Raw genomic sequence first — 21,009 nt, 5'->3', positions numbered from 1 at the left:
AATAAAATTACAATAATGAAAATTACATTAATTACATTGGAATAGGCGATTTATGTCGAAAATACCTTTAAAACGGATAATTTGAGAAAAGAAGGAAATAAAATTAACGAACAGGAATTAGCGTGATAATACGGATAATAGTGGATTATACGTAAACTAAATAAACTAAGTCAAGGCAACAACGGAGTTTAGGGACAGAACTCAGCCAGGAACAGGCGCAGCAGAGCTGCGTCCCTTGGAATAGGCGCAGCAGACGCTGCGTCTGTTCCTTGGCTCAGCTCTGGCTGTGAAGCCATAATTGCAAGCCGTTAATACAATTTGGTAAATTTAATGATGGATTAAATTATTTACTCGGATGAAAGTGATTAGCATGTTGTTTAACATATGAATGGGTCATAAAAACAGTAAAACATGGATGAGACGGATGCAAACGAATTAATTACATGGATGAATGATTGATGAATTACAAAAAAACAAATAATTAACTAAACATGATGAACTAATGACGGATTAATGATGAAGGACAGATACAAATATGTCAACGATGAATTCCAGAAACTCAATATGAACGAATTGAATTTCTAAAACCCGAATTGAGTTTAATGACGAAAACCCGCGAATATGAATTATAAGGGATTTAAGTCGGATTTAAGGATGAACTAAACATGTTAATGATGATGAATAATATACATGTGATTATTATGCTATCATGTGAACGAATTAAAGAACAAACAATCAAATAAGAACAACGAAACGAATTACAGAGGACGAAAGAAGAAGAAAGGAAGCAGGAACTGCGGCAGCCTCACGAAGAGGCGCAGCAGGAACTGCGCTCCTTCGAAGAGGCGCAGCAGTTGCTGCGTCCTTTCTCGACGTCTATCTACTGGAAATCCGTAAAAAAGGTTTTGAAGACGGTTTTAGAAATCGGTTTTAATGATGTTTTCGACATAAACCTTACAATTGATTATACAATAAATAAATACAATAAATAAACAAGGATTATACACCCTCAGACTTACATGTTGACGAAACGAGAAGGACTAAGATATCGATTAGTGATGCTTGACGCGAATGCAAAGAGAGTGCCCTCGTAAGAGGAAAACGATTGATTAATTAAGTTGATTATTGGTGTAGTTGGTCAAATTGGTCGGTCATGCAAACGGAGAGGCTGGTACCCGGAAAGATCCGAGCTTACGTGGTCGGAAGTCCAAGCACGTAGGCGCCAATTAGTAAGAACGAAGTCTAGAATGCAAAGGGAGAAGAGAAGGGCGGACACTCGCGTGAGAAATATGAGGAACGAAAGCTCCTATTTATACTAATCACGCGGAGGAATTATGGTAAGACTAGGATACGGAAGGAAAGATCCGGAAATAACCGACTTAGGTTAAAACACGGAAACTTGGACAAAAAGAAAACCCTGGGAAAAGGCGCAGCAGAGCTGCGTCCCTTGGAAGAGGCGCAGCACCTGCTGCGTCCTTTCCCGGGTAGGTTCCTCTGCGCGTAGAAAACGCGTTTGACAGCCTGTCGTATTTTAGGCATAACTTTCTCTACAAGACTCGGATTAAGGTGATTTCGGTGGCGTTGGAAAGCTAAGAGAAAGATCTAGAACTTTCTGTGAAATAGGCCCGACCCAAAAAACTCGTTATGACCTCGTAAAACGGGCCTAAAGTTTGGGTTGTCATTTTAGCTAAATGAAATGCACATTTTGTAATGTAAACTTTTAGTTTAGCCTAATGAAGTGACATGAGACTCAAAATGAGATATAATCTCAACAGTTATGACATCCTAACCTTAGGTAGACAAGCACATTGCTTTGACTCGGGATTTGACGGTTTTAGAAAATGAAGACGGTTTTTGACCCGGACTCCAAATGTACTCTAATTACTGCCAAAACGACCGTATCGGCGCGTAGATGACAACTAAGAGGTAGACATTAGTGTTTGAGCAATCACTTGACGATAATCTTACGAACTGTCACAAATCGTTCCGCGTACCAAACATGCGGCCCAATCATCACCGGGTGGTTTACGAGGGGTGCAAAAACGAGGTGTCTACAATTTGTCAGACTTGTTTCACTAAGATAGATAAACGTAAGAAAACCAATTCTTTGTCCAAATAATATCTCATTCTGCAAGCGAAACATGCTGGAGATAGAATTTTATTCATCGGCACTTACTGCAACTATGAGGAAGTAGTAGTTTTACTGACGGCAAAAATAATGGAAGAATGTTTAATTTACATTGTATTAACTATTGTGAGTCTACGATAGCAAAAATAATACTTCAACCTAGTCTCAGTACTTAGTTACCGTTTTACTCCAAACTCTCTTTTTCAAGTAGTTTCTTGAAACAAATTCACATGAATTTCAGGAGAAAGTTGTATCAAACAAAAATAGTATGACCAAGATTAGATAAAATGATGTTCTACCTCCACACAACTTGTGCAGGTCCTGATTTGCAGAACAAACTTCAGTAAACATGCGTATTGTCTATCTCCAGATGCTGAGCAACAAGTATTTAAACTCACATGCAAACGCCTATTATAGCCATCGGCAAGAAATGGGGTCTCTAAATATGGCTCGCCTACCCTTCATATTTCTCATAATCACCACATTATTTCATGTCTATCCTGCTGCCAGACTGTTGGCAGCAGACCACACGACCAAATCATCAAATATTAAATATCTTTCACATAGACAAGTATCAGAAAGGCTTACTGGGTCTGGTGAAAGCTTTGGCTTTGGCTATGGGTCAGGGGCAGGGGCGGGACGCGGAGGTTTAGGTGGTGGAGGCGGCGGAGGAGGCGGAGGCGGTGGAGGCGGTGGAGGAGGCGGAGGCGGTGGAGGAGGCGGTGGAGGAGGCGAAGGCGGAGGTGGTGGTCCTGACTCCCACTTTCCATATCCATTTATCCCTCCCTTTCCTATTCATGGCCACGTCCCATTTTTTGGAATTCCACGTATAGGATTTGGTTGGGGGCCAGGTGGTGGTTTTGGTGGAGGTAATGGTTGGGGAAGTGGTGGTCCCGGAGGAGGCGGAGGCGGTGGTCCTGACTTCCACTTTCCATATCCAATTATCTCTCCCTTTCCTATTCATGGCGTCCACATCCCATTTTTTGGAATTCCACGTATAGGATTTGGTTGGGGACCAGGTGGTGGTTTTGGTGGAGGTAATGGTTGGGGAAGTGGTGGTCCCGGAAGTGGAGGTGGTGGTAAAGGTTGGGGAAATGGTGGTCTGGGAAATGGAGGCGGTGGAGCGGGAAAAGGTTGGGGAAGTGGTGGTCCGGGGAGTGGAGACGGTGGAGGGGGTAAAGGTTGTGGTTGTAATGTAGCTGGAGGAGGGGGTGAAGGTTGGGGTAGTGGTGGATCAGGTGGCAGAGGTGGTCAAGGTTGGGGCAGTGGTGGATGGGGATCGGGTAGGTCCTCTGATCAGTCACCCAATCTTGACAAATTATTTTCTTCCACAACTGAAGAGAAACAACGTCAACGTCAACGTAAGGACATCAAGGGTAACCGGGAGCAGAACAAAGAAATGATAGCAAACAGAACAACACCAAAGATCAAAGACCAAAGACCAAAGATCGGGATAGAGCTTGTCACGAAAGTTAACTAATGTGGTGCAACTATAAAGGAGCAGCATTAGCAGCAAACAATAGTGTTTGTCATGTTCCAATGGTTTATACGTAAATAATCCTGATATCCTGATGTATGGTAGATAATTAAGATAAATAAATGACTACATATGTGTGCTGTATTTTCAACAGATTTCAGGTATAGCCTCAAATTTTATAATTATCAGCCAATGTTGTTAAGAGTCAGTGGCTCCCAATGGAGGCCCAAAATACTATCTATGAAAATAATAGACCACTACATGTTTGTATGTAGTTGCCTACCCTGAAGATAGAGAGAAAGGGTGGTAGCTGATACTTTGACACCAAACTTAAGTAATCAGGCTTGCCAATTTTAAGGACAATCCCATATCAAGTCAAACCAAACCAAATCCAAATCAAAACTATTTACCGGAGATCTAAATCTCTGAACTCTACACCGAAAAACTGTATACAAAATTAGAAACAAAAAAATATTTTTGTTCTGTAACTTGAAATATAAAAAATCGAGAAAAGCTGACCTTCATATCTATCATGATCCTAACTTTGCTCGATAATAAATTGCGGAATGCTGAAAAGGTTGTGAACCCAGATATCCAACCCTATTGTTATGAACCCACAATTCCACCTAATCTGAAAGGATCTGACGACCTGTATCGTCAGAACTCAACAAACATCTAGAGAAATTAGCAGTCACGCTTGTGCCAGCAGTCTTCCTGGACTCCAGTTCTTGATGGCACTCTTCCGAGGCCACCCACTTATAGCCTTGAAAATCAATTAATGGTTCTTGCTTCTTTCCTTCACCATTATTTCTGCTTTTGTATTTATTTTCCTTTCCTTCACTTCTTCAAAATTCTGTTCGAGCTCTGAGTTGCTCCTCAAATACAAAATGGTTCACGAAATAAAACGACCACTGTCAAGGAAAAATACTCACTAATATCATCAAATGGTTTTCGATGAAGATCACTGACGAAGTTCAAAGAGTTACTAAAAATATATATGGGGTCATCTTAATTTCTGAATAAAGTGGTCTTACATAAACTATTGCAAGACGGTCTCACACAAGAGTTTGCTTAGCCTTCTCTTGGATTAATCTTCATTTTTTTCACAATATAAAGCCACTCCACTCCGCTGCTGAATCAATCTTCCAAAAACTTGGCTGAAATCTGCACAAGTACTCAACTACACATGCTGTCATGTCAAAGCAAAATGTGGTAAAATGAAGGGCAGTGCATGATGGTTAAAAGATCTAAGCAATCTTCGACAAGGCCTTTGAGTTCTGAGACCAAGTAAAGCAAGACCAAACTATGGTGCTTTTGTGATAGTCTTCACACGATCTGTGATAATTTCTGTTAAAGAACTCAGGCACTCAACGGTACAGACACATTAATCTTTTTGAAATTTTCAAATCCATTCTCTACTTGTAGTTTGTCCTCCTTCCATCGCATTTATACTAGTGGACTCTAATTGGTCTTACGTGTGAGACTGTCACATATAAGACTCAACAAAATGGAAAAGATGCAACAAGGTGCCCAAGAAAGATTGGAGAACATCTTTGACTTTGCGCTCAGAGATCTTTAGTGAGATTGTAGTGTACATAATAATTAACTCTTAAATGGCTAGCTTAAGCTTTAGCTTGTCCTAAATTATATCAACATGGTGATTTAGAATGTGCATACAATTTTCACTTGACAAAAGCAACTGTACAGCCATAACTCACTGAACTTCTTGATCAAACTTCGCAATTTGAGGATAATTCTTCAATACCTCAATTGCACGTCTTTGACAACTCCAGTGCCCATTTCATGTACAGCAAGAATATACATGAATTTTCACTTGACAAAAGCAACTGTACAGCCATAATTCATTGGACTTTCTTGCTCAAACTTCACAATTCGAGGATGATTCTTCAATATCTCAATCGCACGCTCTTTGATAACTCCGGTACCCATTCCATGTACGACAAAAAGGAGGGAATAAGGCTCCCATGCTGCTATAGCCATATTGAGTGCACGAGATGCTTCTTCCATCTTCATGCCTCGAAGATCAACAGTATTTTTAGACGTCCGTATCATTGGCCCATAAGATTGCTCCCCCTCTTTTTTCCCATTCATTAATTTTATATTTCCAGAAACAGGGGCCTGCATTATATATAACAGAACACAGAAGCTGTACTCAATACAATGTCTAACTAAGCACTTTAATATGTGGTAGTAAATTTAGAAAATTACTTTCTAACTTTTATAGTTAGAGTTTGGGCAGCGAAATTATCTTGAACCCAAAGGTTACTAACGTAGATCATTTATATAAATTGGAATGATACACTTTTACAGTTGTGGGAGATGACGTAAGAGAGCTACTCTCCTATGGTGAGACCGTGTAGCTTTCAGTGAGAGCAAGCACAAGACTACACAATATAATGCATTGTACATAAGCCTACTTATACAACTTACGTGACTTTAAACTTTCCTTACCACTCTCCAATGCTCCTTATTTAATGACATTTAACATACTCCGTATAACTTAATACCATTGGCATAAGTTTAATGTAAACTAAAGAAGTTAAGTTACACAATTAAGCGTCATATTCCAACAATAGTCCTTACATCTCATCAAATTGGTTAGCAATAGTGATTTTCAGAACATAAACCACTCATGTTAAACAGAATGAGTCATCTTCTGTTTATCACAGTGGATACCATGCCATGCCAGACATGAAAGTTTCGGAAAAAAAAAAATTGACTAATAATGTTGAAGATAGCAGAAAAAGAAACTACTAAAAATGTTTAAAATGTTGGAAGTTTAATGTGGAGGACACAAACATATAACACCTCCAAAAATCAGAACAAAAAAGGGTAAGTGGAGGTGAAAACTTTCTTCAGATTTTAAATCCATGAGTAGCCGTAAGAAACAGACATTCTATTCTGAAATATATAGTATAATTTGCTAATAGTTACATCTGCCTAATTACATTTCATACAAAATAACTAAGATCTTCACAGCCAAGAGCCTTTTAAGGCTTGGGGTAATGTTGCATAAGGCTAAGATACTTATAAAGTTTCTCTCTCACTTTTGTTTCATTCATTTTACTCTTATTTCCCTCTTTTTCTTCTTTTCTTAGTTTCATTTCCTTGTAATTTCTCTCTTTTAATTTCCCTCTCATTGTTGCACTATCTCAATTTTCTTGTTCTCCTGTATTTCTCTGTTTATTTTCCTTGCCTTTCTCTATTTTCATACAATCTTTGTACTTTTATTGTTTTGACAGTTTGGCGCTAGTAACGGCTCCATACGATTATCTAAGTTAGCCAACCCCAAACTATTTCCACATTGAGGCATTGTTGTTGTAATAAACTGTAATCCAAAGATTAAACAATTGAAATTAGATAGAAATAAGCTTTAAGCACCATTTTAGAGATCAGATACAATCATATAGAGATTATGTCTAATAATAGGCTCGAGTAGCTAGACTACTTAAAGGACAGGCGTATCTGGATTATTTTATGTCAAGAAGACCCCACTTTTTTTTTTTTTCTCATAAAGCTTATTTGAATTTAAATTAACTTGGATTATTTACTCTTGCTTCTCTAAATTTCTTTTTCGCTTTTCAAATTTTGCTTCTACGTTCTAACTGAATTCTCTTATTTTCCTCTTGAATTTGTCTCTCCTCCTCCTTGTTCTAGCTTTCTACTTTTTGGATATACCCCCGTATAATAGCAGTTCAATATCACAGTTCATGAAAAAAAAAAAACCCCAAATTAATTAATACTAAGATTTTGCGATTAACATTGTGCGACTGACAATGTCCCGAGCGCTTAAATCAATAAACAAAGCTTCTGACCATTATAATGCACATTGATGTCCAATAAAAACCTTTATTTAAGGAACGAGTACCTTTACCCTTTCTTTAACCAGATATAGTTCTAGTTAAGTCTTTGGTATATCTGTAAATGACAATTTTTTAGATGATGGTCGGGACTTGGGAGGATTAGGGAGGAAAACACGAGTAAAAAACACAAGAAGAATTAGGAACCATACCTGCTTTTTAATGCGTTGATGTGAGCTACCAGCCATATCTTCATTTATAGCTTTAATACCGCTTTTCTCAACACGAATTCTTACTTTTCCATATTGAATAAGAACAGTCCCATCATCTTCGCAAACCTCAACAACAGTAGCTAGCTTACCTTCTAGGCGCTTTACATAGACTTGATCACCTGGTTTAAGTGTCTGCACACATTCTTTTTCACCGGAGACCCTGTTTATGATGGGACTATGGCTCGCCACCAAAGATGCAATTTCTAATTCGGCCTTCTTCACTAGAGAACCGTATTGATCAATATCTACAATTCTTAGCTGATTCTCAAACTCCTTGACCACATTTTTTATTTGAGATTCGACTAACTCAAGCTCTTTTTCGACTTGTTGGGTTTCCTTCGCAATCAAAGCTTTCTGACGCCAATCAATATCATGCGCCTCCCCTTTAATCTTCATGAAATTAGAATAAGAGACTATTAAAATAAAGTGACATGATTTTGTAAAAAAATGAGATTAAATGGTAGATAGTATGAATAGTTGAAAATATGTCAGGATACAACAAATTATCCGAGGTCATATTGCTACTAAAATAATATCAGAATTGTGCTATATATATATTTGTACTCGGCTCCATCTAATTAAAAGAGCAACTCGGTTTCAAATTAGGGTTACATCCTATATTTAAAACTGTGCTTGTGAGATGTCAAAATCATTCAAATACCAGACTTGGTTCAATTAAACTATGAAAGCAACACATCTGATGAAACTCAACATCTTATACACACAATGTGTCAAAGACTCAAGTAAGAGACTACAAATGGAGTCCAGCATAGAAAAAACAAGTGCCAAAGTTAAATAGTTAATACTTCATACCTCATGATAAAGATCCATGACATCAGAATGAAGCAATGCAGCTTCTTTAGCTCGGCTCTCCATCCTGTTTCTCTCCTCCAATAAAGACTGATATAATTGACCTTTCCTCTGTGCCTGCTTTTCTGGCATCAACCTCTCTAACCAACTTTCTGCACGATCAATAACCTTACTATCAAAGCCAATTCTCCTAGCAATTCTCAATGCATTTGATTCACCAGCACATCCCCATAGCACCTGATAGGTGGGCTGCAGTGTGTCCAATGAGAATTCCATGGCTGCATTCTCAAACCGAGCATCTATTTCTTGCAGGCGGCTCAAATCAGCATAATGAGTCGTTACCACAGCTAAATTCACTCTATCTTTAATATACTGTAAGATACTGGCAGATAGAGCTACTCCTTCCGAAGGATCAGTCCCACTCCCAATTTCATCTATTAATACTAGGGAATCTTTTGAAACCACATCCAATATTTTGCATATCCGTAGTATGTGACCACTGAAAGTCGAGAGGCTTTGTTCTAATGACTTCAAGGAAAGGGGGGAGAATAAAATTATTAGCATGAGGGCAGTAGCTTCATTCAGTTAATTACACGTCTAGGAACCTTAGTTTTCTAAGAAAACTCAAGTGTCAAGTGACAAGGCACAAGACATGAAGCTAAGATGTGTGCCTAAATCCCTAATGCACACAAGGAGCATTTGCAAACAAATATACTCCGTATATCATTTTCAATTTTTTTAAGAAAACTCAAGTGTCAAGTGACAAGGCACAAGACATGAAGCTAAGATGTGTTCAACATTTTCAAATTTTTTTTGGATTTTAATCTTTAGAGGGTTAACATGTACAATATGGATAGTGAGGCAAAGGGAAGAGCAAAATAAACATTAGAAAAAATAAGTATGGAATTGGAATAGGTGTGTGCATTACATACTTCCTTTCATGCACAACGTGCACGTGCACCTAAGGCACCATGAAGCATTTGGATAGTGCCTCGCTGAGCCTTGAGCTTAAGTGACTCTAGACCGCATGTTTCTAGCTTAGCCAGAATCTATCATATATATATATATATATATATATATATAATATTTAAGGAATTGGAGCTTACCTGATGATCTCCAATATCTGCCAGGACAAGATCAAACCATGGGAGCTTCGGAAGGCTTTTTGCAGGCAGATAAAAACCAGCCTTTGCCATCAGAGATACAAGGCCCAGCGTCTTCATGGAAGCAGTTTTGCCACCTGCGTTTGGTCCAGATATGATCACCACATTAGCACCACGTCTAATTTTGATGTTTATTGGAACAGGGAAGTCATGTACTTCATTAGGCAGCTCTCTAATGTGTGTTATACTAGCTTTGTGATCGAAGTCTTTAGAGCTGCCCAACGCCTGTTCAAGCAACAAAGGGTGTTGTACCCCTTCTATATCTACCAGTAAAGCACCATCTGCAGTTACTGGATTCAAAATTGGACAAACAGCATCCAACCATCTAGCATAACCAGCTCTTGCAACAGCAAGATCAACCTCCTGTATTCTGCTCAACAAATCATTGACTTGTTCAGCTGACTTTCCAAGTTCAGAAGCAAGTAAGCTCAAAATGGCCCGCTCCTCATCCTTCTCCGAATTAGATAGCATCACTTCCATGTTATTCAAGTCCACTGCCTCTCTAGGTTCCATGAAGTATGTTGCTCCAGAGCTACTAACGTTTAGAACAACTCCATCAGGAAGGAGAGATCTATGAGAGGCTTTGATAGCAACACACATTCTAGACCTTCGATTTGTAACCAAAGGTCGGTCAATGCCCCCGGCCTGAAAAATTTTCTGCGAAATACTTTTCATAAGTGAATCCAAATCATCCATGTTCTGTCTCCTTTCTGACCTATAGAACTTCAAGTCGTCACTAGCTCTATCAAGAACAATAGAAAGGCTACAGTCGACACAAAATTCAATTTTTTGCTCCAGTTCAACCAGGAAGTTACATTTCTGAAGAACTTCGAGTAAAGGATGGCTCCTGTTCCAATAGAACGATCAGAATAAATGAGATGATTGTAACCTCCAAGTTTAATCAACTAAACACGATCTGCCACAGATCACTATCATTCAGGTAATCAGCTCGACTACATGAAATGCAGCAGTGGCCCGCAGAAAACAATTATCAAGACATGAGCCAGTGGAACAAGATGCAACTTCAACAATCACAAATCTATGTTACTGAAAAAAGAAGAAAGACTGCAATGTTGGCACACACACACACACACACACAACTACGAAAGGGTGAGAGGAGATAGAAGGAGACAGAATTTGTAACCATCACAACTCAGAAAATAACTTATATTGGACCTTATTATTAACTCAGAAAATAATTTATATTGGACCTTATTATTTCCAAATATTTCTAACAACAAACAGTACTGAAATTAGAATTTAAGTTTTCACACAACACCTAAGTTTAATCCTCATTAATTCTCTCTCTGTCCTAAAGAAAAGGGGTGCATTCCACTTTTTACGGTAAATATGACTGAGTGTGGTACTGTGGTCGCTTATTTAATATTTTGACCAAATGAAGCGGAAATATTAATAGAATAGAACTATCCAACTCTCATAAGAGAGTTGCAAGTCAATCACTCAACCCCAAACTTTCAATTTTCAAAGCAAGACACTATGTGCATGGTTAATCATTTTTGTAATCTGATGCATCCCACTCAGTAGGAATAAATGAGAAATGAAAAGGTGAGAAGGAATCGACGTGATTGATCAGAAAACAAGGATTCAATGACAATTGCTACAGGTCAACTGTAAACACATCCTATCAAAAGGGAAAGGCTTAACACATCTGAACACTTGTTGAACATTTGACAAGGGGCTAAGGAGGAGCCTGATACGAAATTTGCGCGGATTAATATTAGTTTTTAAACGGGTTAAATATTGCTCATTTTAGATAGCCGAGGCCATTAAAAAGGAAAAGAATAGGTCAAATAATGATCAAACTCAATTAAAATAAGAAGAAGAAATGACCTATGACCAGAACAAACCCCTTCCAACTGCTCCAACACCCTTGTAGCCGAGCGCAACGTCCTCTTAACCAGACAAAGTTCCCCAATTGACAAAACCTCACCGGCCACAGCCGACGCAACAATCCCGGACACATCATCAATGCCGGCAAAATCAAGCTGACAAGGGAGGTCCAACGCGGCTGTAGTCTGGGCCAAAAGGCGACGACTTTCCTCTAAAGTACGGCCCATTGGAATCAAACCGGTTAAGGCGGCGGAGTGTCCCATGGAGGTGGAGGTGAAGGGAGAGAGGTGAGTGCAAAGGCGGTTCCATTCAAGGGTTTTAAGGGTTTCGGATTGGAGGTTGTCGCGAATGGCGGTGGAGAGAGAGTGTCTGACGGTGAAAGTGCCAATTAACGGATTAAATTTGGGGAGGAAGGAGAGACGGCGGTGGTGGAAGGTGTTGGTGGTGATCAAGGGTAGTGAGAGTGACAGTTTGAGCTCCATATTTTTGTGGAGCCAACTGCCAATTAACGGATTAAATTTGGGGAGGATCTTCGGGCCTTATCTTCCGCCTTTTATACGTTACCCACCCCCCATTTTGTTCATTTTGATTTGGGTTTGCGCTAAAACATCCATATTCTTGCTAACTTGACAAATTTAGAGCGGGCCGGTCCACTTGGCCCGTTATTTAAACGGAATTGGTTATAGAAAAATTAAAGTAAAACAAAAGTATATGAATGAATGTAATTTTGTGTGTTGTATTCATTATTGAAGCTGTGTACATTTATACAATTCTAGTGTGAATAATAAAACTAATCTTTGCCTATTTTACAAATATATGATTACGATATGATATGATCATGATATAAAATGGGGGTCCAAAACAGTGTGACAAAAGGGACCAAAAGCATAAAGCCCACATATGAGAATGTTAGAAATACAATTCAGAAACTTCAGGAATGCACAAGCCAACTCAGTAAAAGATATAAAAGAAATGTAGTAGGTAGAATATGAGCTGTAGTATCTTGTCTGCTAGTGACATACCTTGCTAGGGTTGTAATGTGTGCACTGCTATATATATAGGTCATGGCAGATCACAAAAAGAGTAACAAAAATACACCTGAATGATTGGCAGCCGTCATACATGAAAGTTTTCATCTTTATTCATGCATACAACTTTATTCATTTCTACATGGTATCAGAGCCATGAGCATTACTGCTCTGGCTGCTGCATACTCCTGCTCCACTAGATCTGGTTGTAAGCTTTTTCATCTTATTCAGTTTATTTCATTCAAAATTTTTACTTTACTTGCCTTGTTGCTTGTTGTTTAAGTAAGTAGAGTTCTTCCTCCCATTAAAGATAGAAACTTTATCTTTGTCTCCTGCAAAGGTCTAGTCTTTCACCCTCAAAATGCCTAGTACGGAGTTGGTACCTACAACTGTTGACATCACAGACCCTTTATACTGTAACCCAAATGACCTAGGCAGTACTCTAAAGGTAACCTCTGTTCTGACTGGAGTTGAGAACTACATACCATGGAAAAGAGGTATGGAATTAGCCCTGTCAACCAAGAGAAAGCTTGGATTTGTTACAGGAGCCGTGGAAAAACCCACCACAGATGCTGCCAAAATAGAGTCTTGGGAAGCTGCAAATAGTCTGGTGATTTCTTTGTTGGTACAAAATGTTAGTGAACCAATTAAAATGGCCATAATCCATACTCACTCTGCAAAGGAGATATGGAAAGTATTGAAAGGGAGATATCTTGTTAGTAATGGAGCTAGAAAATACAAATTGAACAAGGAAACCTATGAGTCTAAACAGAATGGTAAAACTGTCACAGAGTACTATATTCAGTTGAGAACGGTTTGGGATGAGTTGGAAAACTTGAATGACTACCCTATTCTCGCCAATATCACTGCTCAGATGAGTGCTTTTCTCACGGCTCTTGAAAAACAAAAGGAAGAGGCTAGGTTGTTTCAATTCTTAAATGGGCTTGATAAAGCATATGCACAACACAGAAGTGTTGTTCTTCTTATGTCACCCTTACCCTCTGTCGATGATGCTGTGTCTATTATGGTCCAAGAAGAAGCGCAACAACAAAACATCCTTGTCTCACCAAAGGCTGAAGTAGAGGCATCGACTCTATTAGGAAAGGGGGAGTCCACAGAAACAGAAACAAAATGCAAACATTGTGGGCTCAGTAACCATGCTTCAGAGCAGTGCTGGTTTGGACCAGGAAACTCAAGGCCAAAAAGAGGAGGCTACACATCAGAGAGAGGTGGATATAGTTCTGGTAGGGGGCAAGGAGGTTACAGATCGAACAGAGGAGGCTTCAGAGGAAGAGGAAGAGGAAGGAACAATTTAGGCTATGGTAACAATTCAGGCTATGGCAACCATTACCAAGCAGGAAGTAGCAACTATCAAGAAGGATACAAAAGATTGGCTAATTCAGTCCACTCTGAACCAAGCAATGCAGAAATTGCAGCATCCCTGGCAGCAACCTCACAACACTTGGAACAATTACTGAAGTACATGTCAGGACAGAAGGTTGGCTCAAAAGGTGGCAATGATACTGATGAAGAGTTGGAATGCAACTTTGCAGGTATAATCTCATGTCATAATGTGAAATTGTTCCAAAGAGAATGGATAATTGACTCTGGAGCCAGTGATCACATGATCACTAGATTACACAAGTTGCAAAATGTGAAAGTTCTTGATAAAAGGCCTAAAATAAATCTGCCTAATGGAGAGTTGGCATATGTCACTCACATGGGTGATTTGATTCTGGGAAATGGACTGAGGTTGTGCAATGTCATGTATGTTCCAGCTTTCAAGCACAACCTCATGTATGTACAAAAGCTGCTAAGGGATAATTCTTGCTATGTTGTTTTTTATGACACCCATTGCACTGTGCAGGACTCCAATACCCATGAGATCAAGGCAAATGGAAGAGCCATCAGTGGACTATATTATCTAGAGACTCCTAAAACTTCAACTTATGCAGCAGTTAGCAAGAATAATAGTAGTACTAGTATGTTTTCTAATATGCTTAACAAATGTAATCCTAAGGCTGACAAGTTGTGTCAAGAGCCGCTGATCCATTGTGGTCATATCTGTAATGACAATGTTTCTTCAATGAATGCTAAGGTTGATTCATACTCTTTGTGGCACAATCGACTTGGTCATGCACCATACACAAAACTGCAATATATTAATTCTATTAAACTGACTGCTGCTGCTAAAAACAAACAAATTTGTTTATCTTGCCCTATGGCAAAATTGACAAAAACTCCTTATACTTTAAGAAACTCCACTTATGCTCAACCATTTGACTTGGTTCACATAGATATTTGGGGACCTTATAGAGTCCTATATAGAGGAAAATACAAGTATTTTTTGACTCTGGTTGATGACTATTCTAGGGGAACTTGGGTGTACCTTCTAGAATACAAAAACCAAGCCTATGATTACATAAAACAGTTCTATGAGTTTGCAAAAACACATTTCAACCAGAAAATAAAAATTATAAGGTCTGATAATGCTTGGGAGTTTGATGACAAACTTTGCAAGGAATTCTTTGTCTCAAATGGCATTGTACATCAAACTTCTATTGTTGATAGACCTCAACAAAATGGTATAGTGGAAAGGAAGCACAGGCATTTGCTTGAGATTGGAAGAGCTCTAAGATTTATGGCTGGTTTGCCCTTACAATATTGGGGGGATTGCATCATGACAGCAGCCTACCTCATTAATAGGTTGCCTGCACCATTGATAAGGAACAAGACTCCCTATGAAATGTTGCATCATAAGTGCCCTGATTACACAAATCTCAAAACGTTTGGCTGCCTGGTGATGGCTTATAATCCAGAAAGAAATAAAGATAAATTTCAAGCTAGAGGAATACCTTGTGTCTTCATTGGATATCCTGCAAATCAAAAGGGATACAAGGTGGAAGAGCTCCACACTAAGAAAAGATTTGTGACAAGGGATGTGAAGTTCTATGAACATATATTTCCATTTAAGCAAAATCAGAAGAGTCAGTTCATGTACCCTTGTCCTGTGACCATGCCATCCGAGGAACAAGAGCGTGCTGCCCCTGTGGATCCTATTCATGGGTACACTCATGTTCCTATGGAAGAAAATCATGACAGAAGAGGAGATGAGACACATGGGGCTACAACTCAAGAGGAACAATGTGCAGTTATAGAGGCACAAAGGAGGTTTGAGAGACAGAGGAGGCCACCAGGTTGGATGAAAGACTTCATTATTCATTCCAAAGGCAAAGCTGCAAGTGAAACTGCTGCAGCTGCTTCTAATGTAGCTAATGCACATGTAACACCATCCTTTGCCAACTTGGTGGCAAAACTAGTAAATGAAGAGGAACCATCAACTTTTTATGAAGCATACAAGAAATCTGAGTGGGTGGATGCTATGAACACAGAATTGGATGCCCTAGAAGAAAACCAAACTTGGGAAATAACAAGGCTACCAAGTGGTAGGAAGGAAATTGGATGTAAATAGATATACAAAGTCAAGTATAAGCCAGATGGTTAAATTGAAAGACACAAGGCCAGACTTGTTATCCAAGGGTGTAGGCAGCAGTATGGGATTGACTATCTAGAAACATTTGCTCCTGTTGCAAAGATGACTACTGTTAGGGCTCTTTTAGCAGTTGCATCAATGAAGGGATGGCACTTGTGTCAAATGGATGTGAGCAATGCCTTCTTACATGGTGATTTACAAGAGGAGATATACATGCAACTCCCACAAGGGTACACAGGTCTAGGAACCAGAATTGAGCAAGGTCAAGCAGTTGCCAAAACCACTACTCAACAGGTGTGTAAGCTGAAGAGGTCTTTGTATGGCCTAAATCAAGCACCTAGGCAATGGTTTGCCAAATTATCAACATCTCTAATTCAGTTTGGGTTTAGTAAATCTCACTCAGATCATTCCTTGTTTACTAAAGTTCAAAATGGATTGTTTACAGCAGTGTTGGTATATGTGGATGACATGGTGATTGCAGGCAACTCTGAAGTTGAAATAAACAAATTAAAGGCCATGCTTGCTTCTGTATTCCACATGAAAGATTTGGGCAAGCTATCTTATTTCCTAGGACTTGAAGTGGTGCAAACTGACCAAGGGATATTTGTATCTCAGAAGAAGTATATTGTTGATATGCTAAAAGAATTTGGAATTACTAAATTCAGATCCTTGAGGGTTCCCCTTGACAGTCATAGCAAATTGGAGCCTCACAAAGGGACCCTTCTTCATGACCCTGAACCTTATAGGAAGTTAGTTTGAAAATTAATCTATCTTACAATAACAAGACCAGATATTTCCTTTTCTGTGCAGCTATTAAGTCAGTTCATGCAATCACCCACTTCTGATCACTTTCAAGCTGCTATAAGGGTTCTTAGGTACCTAAAGGGGACATCAGATCAAGGCATTCTGTTGGCAAATCAATCTGCAGCCAGGCTCACTGCATATTGTGACTCAGACTGGGGATCATGTCCTTATACTAGAAGATCCACTACAGGCTATTGCGTCTTACTTGGAAAGTCTACGGTCTCATGGAGGTCCAAAAGACAAAGTGTGGTTTCTAGATCTTCCGCAGAGGCAGAATACAGGGCCATGACACTAACTACATGTGAAGTGACATGGATAATGACCCTGCTGAAGGAGTTGGGAATGCACAAAATGGATCCTACTGTGTTGAAATGCGACAATCAAGCTGCTATTACTATAGCGGCTAATCCATTATTGCACGAAAGAACAAAACATATTGAGATAGATGCCCATTTCATAAGAGAAAAGGTGACTAAAGGTGTAATCCAGCCTACTTATGTGCCTGCCAGAGAGCAGGTTGCTGATGTATTGACAAAACATCTGACTACTCAACAGCACAAGAGACTCTTAACCAAGATGGGAGTGATGAGAAGTCCACACTCTCATCTTGAGGGGGAGTGTAAAATGGGGGTCCAAAACAGTGTGACAAAAGGGACCAAAAGCATAAAGCCCACATATGAGAATGTTAGAAATACAATTAAGAAACTTCAGGAATGCACAAGCCAACTCAGTAAAAGATATAAAAGAAATGTAGTAGGTAGAATATGAGCTGTAGTATCTTGTCTGCTAGTGACATACCTTGCTAGGGTTGTAATGTGTGCACTGCTATATATATAGGTCATGGCAGATCACAAAAAGAGTAACAAAAATACACCTGAATGATTGGCAGCCGTCATACATGAAAGTTTTCATCTTTATTCATGCATAAAACTTTATTCATTTCTACACATGATATTATACACTGCGTGATATTTGCCTAATATTGTTGTGGACATGGGCCACGTCGCAGCGCGCGCGGAGGCGCTTGAAATAAGCGTGCATTTGTGGAGTCGCCACTAATTTTTATGGGAAATTGGAACCGTTCGAATACCTCATGCCATGTCAAGACACAAAGTAGTGACATGAACACTAAGAACTCGTTACCCTTAGCATTCTATGTCTATTGTCTAGAATGACTCTCGTGAATGCCAATGGACACGGATGTCCAGAGATAACTGAGTAAGGGGTGAGGGTACGTATTAGGAAGCGCTTTAATCGAACACCTAATCCCGCCCGCCTCGATAGCGACCTCTATTAATGATTAGGGAAATCGTTCATATTTGATATGTTGTCGATGTAATTCATGCAATGCAACAAACAATAGATTAATCCTAGCATGTGAGATTAGACTATGTCGGTGAACACTCAATTGGGTCGAAGTTGGAATTTAGATTGATTACATGTGAAAGCCATACAATAAATCGTACATAAGGCAATAAACGAACTATAGTAAATTACAATAATTAAAATTACAAGGATTACAATGGTTATTTGAGCTACGTCAAAAGCACATTTGAAACGGAATTTGAAGGTGAGAGAAAAAAAAGAGGAAAAATAAAAGGTTAGAAATTAAAGTAATAAAATAGGTCAGATTAAGGGCGATATTACGATTATTAGTTAATTAAACACGTAATTAGAAGCTACGTCTAAGCGAGAAAGAGTTCAGGGACATAAATCACCTCAGAACAGGCGCAGCATCTGCCGCGTCCCTTGGAAGAGGCGCAGCTCCTCCTGCGTCTGTTCCTGAGTTGAGCTCTGGCTGTGAAGTCAGAACCGCAATCCGTTAATGTTCATTAGTAAATTTTAGATTGATATTTAGACTCGAGTAGAAATGATTTAGCAACTGATTCAAGCAATAAAAACGGATTTAAAACGAATTAAAACGAGTTAGATTTATTTACGGAGTCGGAAAGACAAAAGGAACGAACTCGAAAATCGAATAGAATTTGATAAACTGAAATCAAAATAAAGAAAACTATGTACAAAAGACGAATCCCAGAAACTTGATATGGACAAACCGAGTTCTTAAAATCCGGGTTTGATTTAGTGACGAAAACCAGCAAATATCGGATTATAAGGGATTTATGTCAAAATAAAACGTTATAATTAAAAATGATTAATTAAGACATGATTATGTACTGATATGAACGAAGAAAAGAAAGAAATAAGAAAAACAAGAAAGTTGCAGAAGGTCGAGGAAGAAGAAGAAGAGCAGGAGCAGCGGCAGCCTCTGGAAGAGGCGCAACATATGCTGCGATTCTTCGAAGAGGCGCAGCTACTGCTGCGTTTCTTCTCGACGTCTGACCTCTGCTATTTTACAAATTCGGTTTTAAAAGATGGTTTTTAAAGTTGGTTTTGAATGTACTTTTGACGTAAACCTTACATTAATGATACAAAATAAAAAGTACAATAAATAAAATGAGTTCACCCTCACCAATCCTCGTCTTCAAGATAGGGTCCTGTATAACGCAATTAGTGTTAGTGAATTGAATACTCAATTGTTGAGATAATAAAAATTGTGACACGGATAATAAATTGCACTTAAAATCCGACACATATAAAACATTATATAATATGAGTCCATCATTTATTCTTGCCCGTCCTTTATGAGTGGCCTTCAATCGAGACCCATTAGGAAGGCCAACTTCGAGAGGTTGAATGGAAACAAAATCATCAAGTAACCGTAAATTGCCACAAACATGAGTTGAGGCGCCTGTATCAACGAGCCAAGAGATGATACGCCTACCATTAAGACGGATATGATTGGCGTCCATAGCCTGCTCACCAAGTACAACATTGGTTTTTAGAGAAGAGGAACCACCACCTGCATCCGTACCAGACCCGGAACGAGGTCCACGTCCATCCGGATAACCATGCTTTTGCCAACAGCGGGCCTCCGTGTGTCCAGGTTTGTTGCAGTGGGTGCACTCTAGGCGTGGTTTCCCTTGCTTGACCCCCGGTCCCGTGCTTTGCCCCCTTGAACCGCAAACGCCATTGCCGCTGCTCGTTGTTGGGTAAGTGTACGCACCTCTTCCTCCTGCACAATACGAGAATAAACAGAGTGTAAAAGAGGTAAGGGATCGCCCAGTATATTGGAACGAGCAGTTGCATAATGAGGTTCGAGCCCCATAAAAAACTGACGGGTTTGTCTAATTTTCCCGTCGTTTGCGGAGGGTGGTAGTCAAACCACAGGGGCAGCCAGAACAATCACAAGAAGGAAGAGCATCATAGTCATTGATGTCATCCCAAAGCTTCTTCAAACGACCATAATACTCCATTATAATCTCGCCATCTTTCTGTTTGCAATCGGAAATTTCCGATTCCAATTGATAAATTTTGACCCCGTTTCCATGTGAGAAACGGCGTCGAATGTCCTCCCATAATTCAACCGACGTCTCGCGATAAGAGATCGTAGATCGTAGGGTAGGTTCAATGGTATTAAATATCCAAGCAATGACTGTGTAATTAACCGTCATCCAATCTTCAAGATCCTCCGAAGTAGCCGAAGGTTTCTTGAGAGTGCCATCGATGAAACCAAGTTTCCTCTTAGCCCCTAATCCATTACGAAAACCCTTTGCCCATTCTTTATAATTTGGACCTTGGAGCACGACATGAGTAATTTTGGCTCCAACTCCGTCATTATTTAAAAGAATGTAGACGGGTTTGATGGTTTGGGGTGGAGGATTAGATAGTTTATCGTCGCCTGACATTGTTAAGAGTCGATGGAAAATCGAAACCCAACTGATACCATAAAGTAAAACAAAAGTATATGAATGAATGTAATTTTGTGTGTTGTATTCATTATCGAAGCTGCGTACATTTATACAATTCTACTGTGAATAATAAAACTAATCTTTGCCTATTTTACAAATATATGATTACGATATTATACACTGCGTGATATTTGCCGAATATTGTGTGAACACAATATTATGCAAATATTGCCTTACAAAAATATTAGATTAATCGGTGACGGACAACAAAAATAGGCCCGTTAAAATTAATGGGCGGATATGGACAATGAAAAATGTCCATGGGTGTCCCACTAGGCCCGCTTTAAAAAACATTTTCCTATTTTTATACATAACAACTATAATAACATAAAAAAATGTATATAACTAAA

General features: G+C 39.2%; 4 protein-coding genes across 6 annotated transcripts; 2 read left to right on the top strand and 2 right to left on the bottom strand.

The window, feature by feature from the left end:
- Positions 1-2,447: 2,447 nt before the first annotated feature.
- Positions 2,448-3,760, top strand: LOC141642703 (uncharacterized). Its single transcript, XM_074451576.1, has one exon. It carries the CDS (start codon positions 2,478-2,480, stop codon positions 3,606-3,608), a length of 1,131 nt encoding a protein of 376 aa, XP_074307677.1. The 5' UTR covers positions 2,448-2,477; the 3' UTR covers positions 3,609-3,760.
- A 940-nt stretch (positions 3,761-4,700) lies between these two features.
- LOC141642701 (uncharacterized) lies at positions 4,701-12,102 on the bottom strand. 3 transcript variants are annotated; one of them, XR_012543396.1, is made up of 6 exons: positions 11,523-12,102; positions 9,615-10,518; positions 8,512-9,036; positions 7,639-8,088; positions 5,371-5,744; positions 4,701-4,769 (listed from the first exon to the last, which is right to left on the bottom strand). XR_012543396.1 is itself a non-coding variant. In XM_074451574.1 (5 exons), exons 1-5 carry the CDS (start codon positions 12,002-12,004, stop codon positions 5,436-5,438), a joined length of 2,670 nt encoding a protein of 889 aa, XP_074307675.1. In that variant the 5' UTR covers positions 12,005-12,102; the 3' UTR covers positions 5,133-5,435. The 3 variants fall into 3 exon arrangements, 1 of the variants encoding a protein (XP_074307675.1); XR_012543395.1 differs by having other exon boundaries at positions 4,767-4,785; XM_074451574.1 differs by lacking the exon at positions 4,701-4,769 and having other exon boundaries at positions 5,133-5,744.
- Positions 12,103-12,911: 809 nt separating this feature from the next.
- On the top strand, positions 12,912-16,022 carry LOC141640740 (uncharacterized). Its single transcript, XM_074449423.1, has one exon. The coding sequence runs from the start codon at positions 12,912-12,914 to the stop codon at positions 16,020-16,022; it is 3,111 nt and encodes a 1,036-aa protein (XP_074305524.1).
- Positions 16,023-19,316: 3,294 nt separating this feature from the next.
- On the bottom strand, positions 19,317-20,596 carry LOC141640739 (uncharacterized). Its single transcript, XM_074449422.1, has 3 exons — positions 20,074-20,596; positions 19,633-19,923; positions 19,317-19,345 (listed from the first exon to the last, which is right to left on the bottom strand). Exons 1-3 carry the CDS (start codon positions 20,594-20,596, stop codon positions 19,317-19,319), a joined length of 843 nt encoding a protein of 280 aa, XP_074305523.1.
- Positions 20,597-21,009: the final 413 nt, after the last annotated feature.

Source organism: Silene latifolia, chromosome 2, assembly GCF_048544455.1.
Source record: "Silene latifolia isolate original U9 population chromosome 2, ASM4854445v1, whole genome shotgun sequence".
In the NCBI taxonomy this organism is placed as follows: domain Eukaryota; kingdom Viridiplantae; phylum Streptophyta; class Magnoliopsida; order Caryophyllales; family Caryophyllaceae; genus Silene; species Silene latifolia.
Note: the sequence above shows the minus strand (reverse complement) of the source record. Positions and strands in the feature narration are given on the sequence as shown.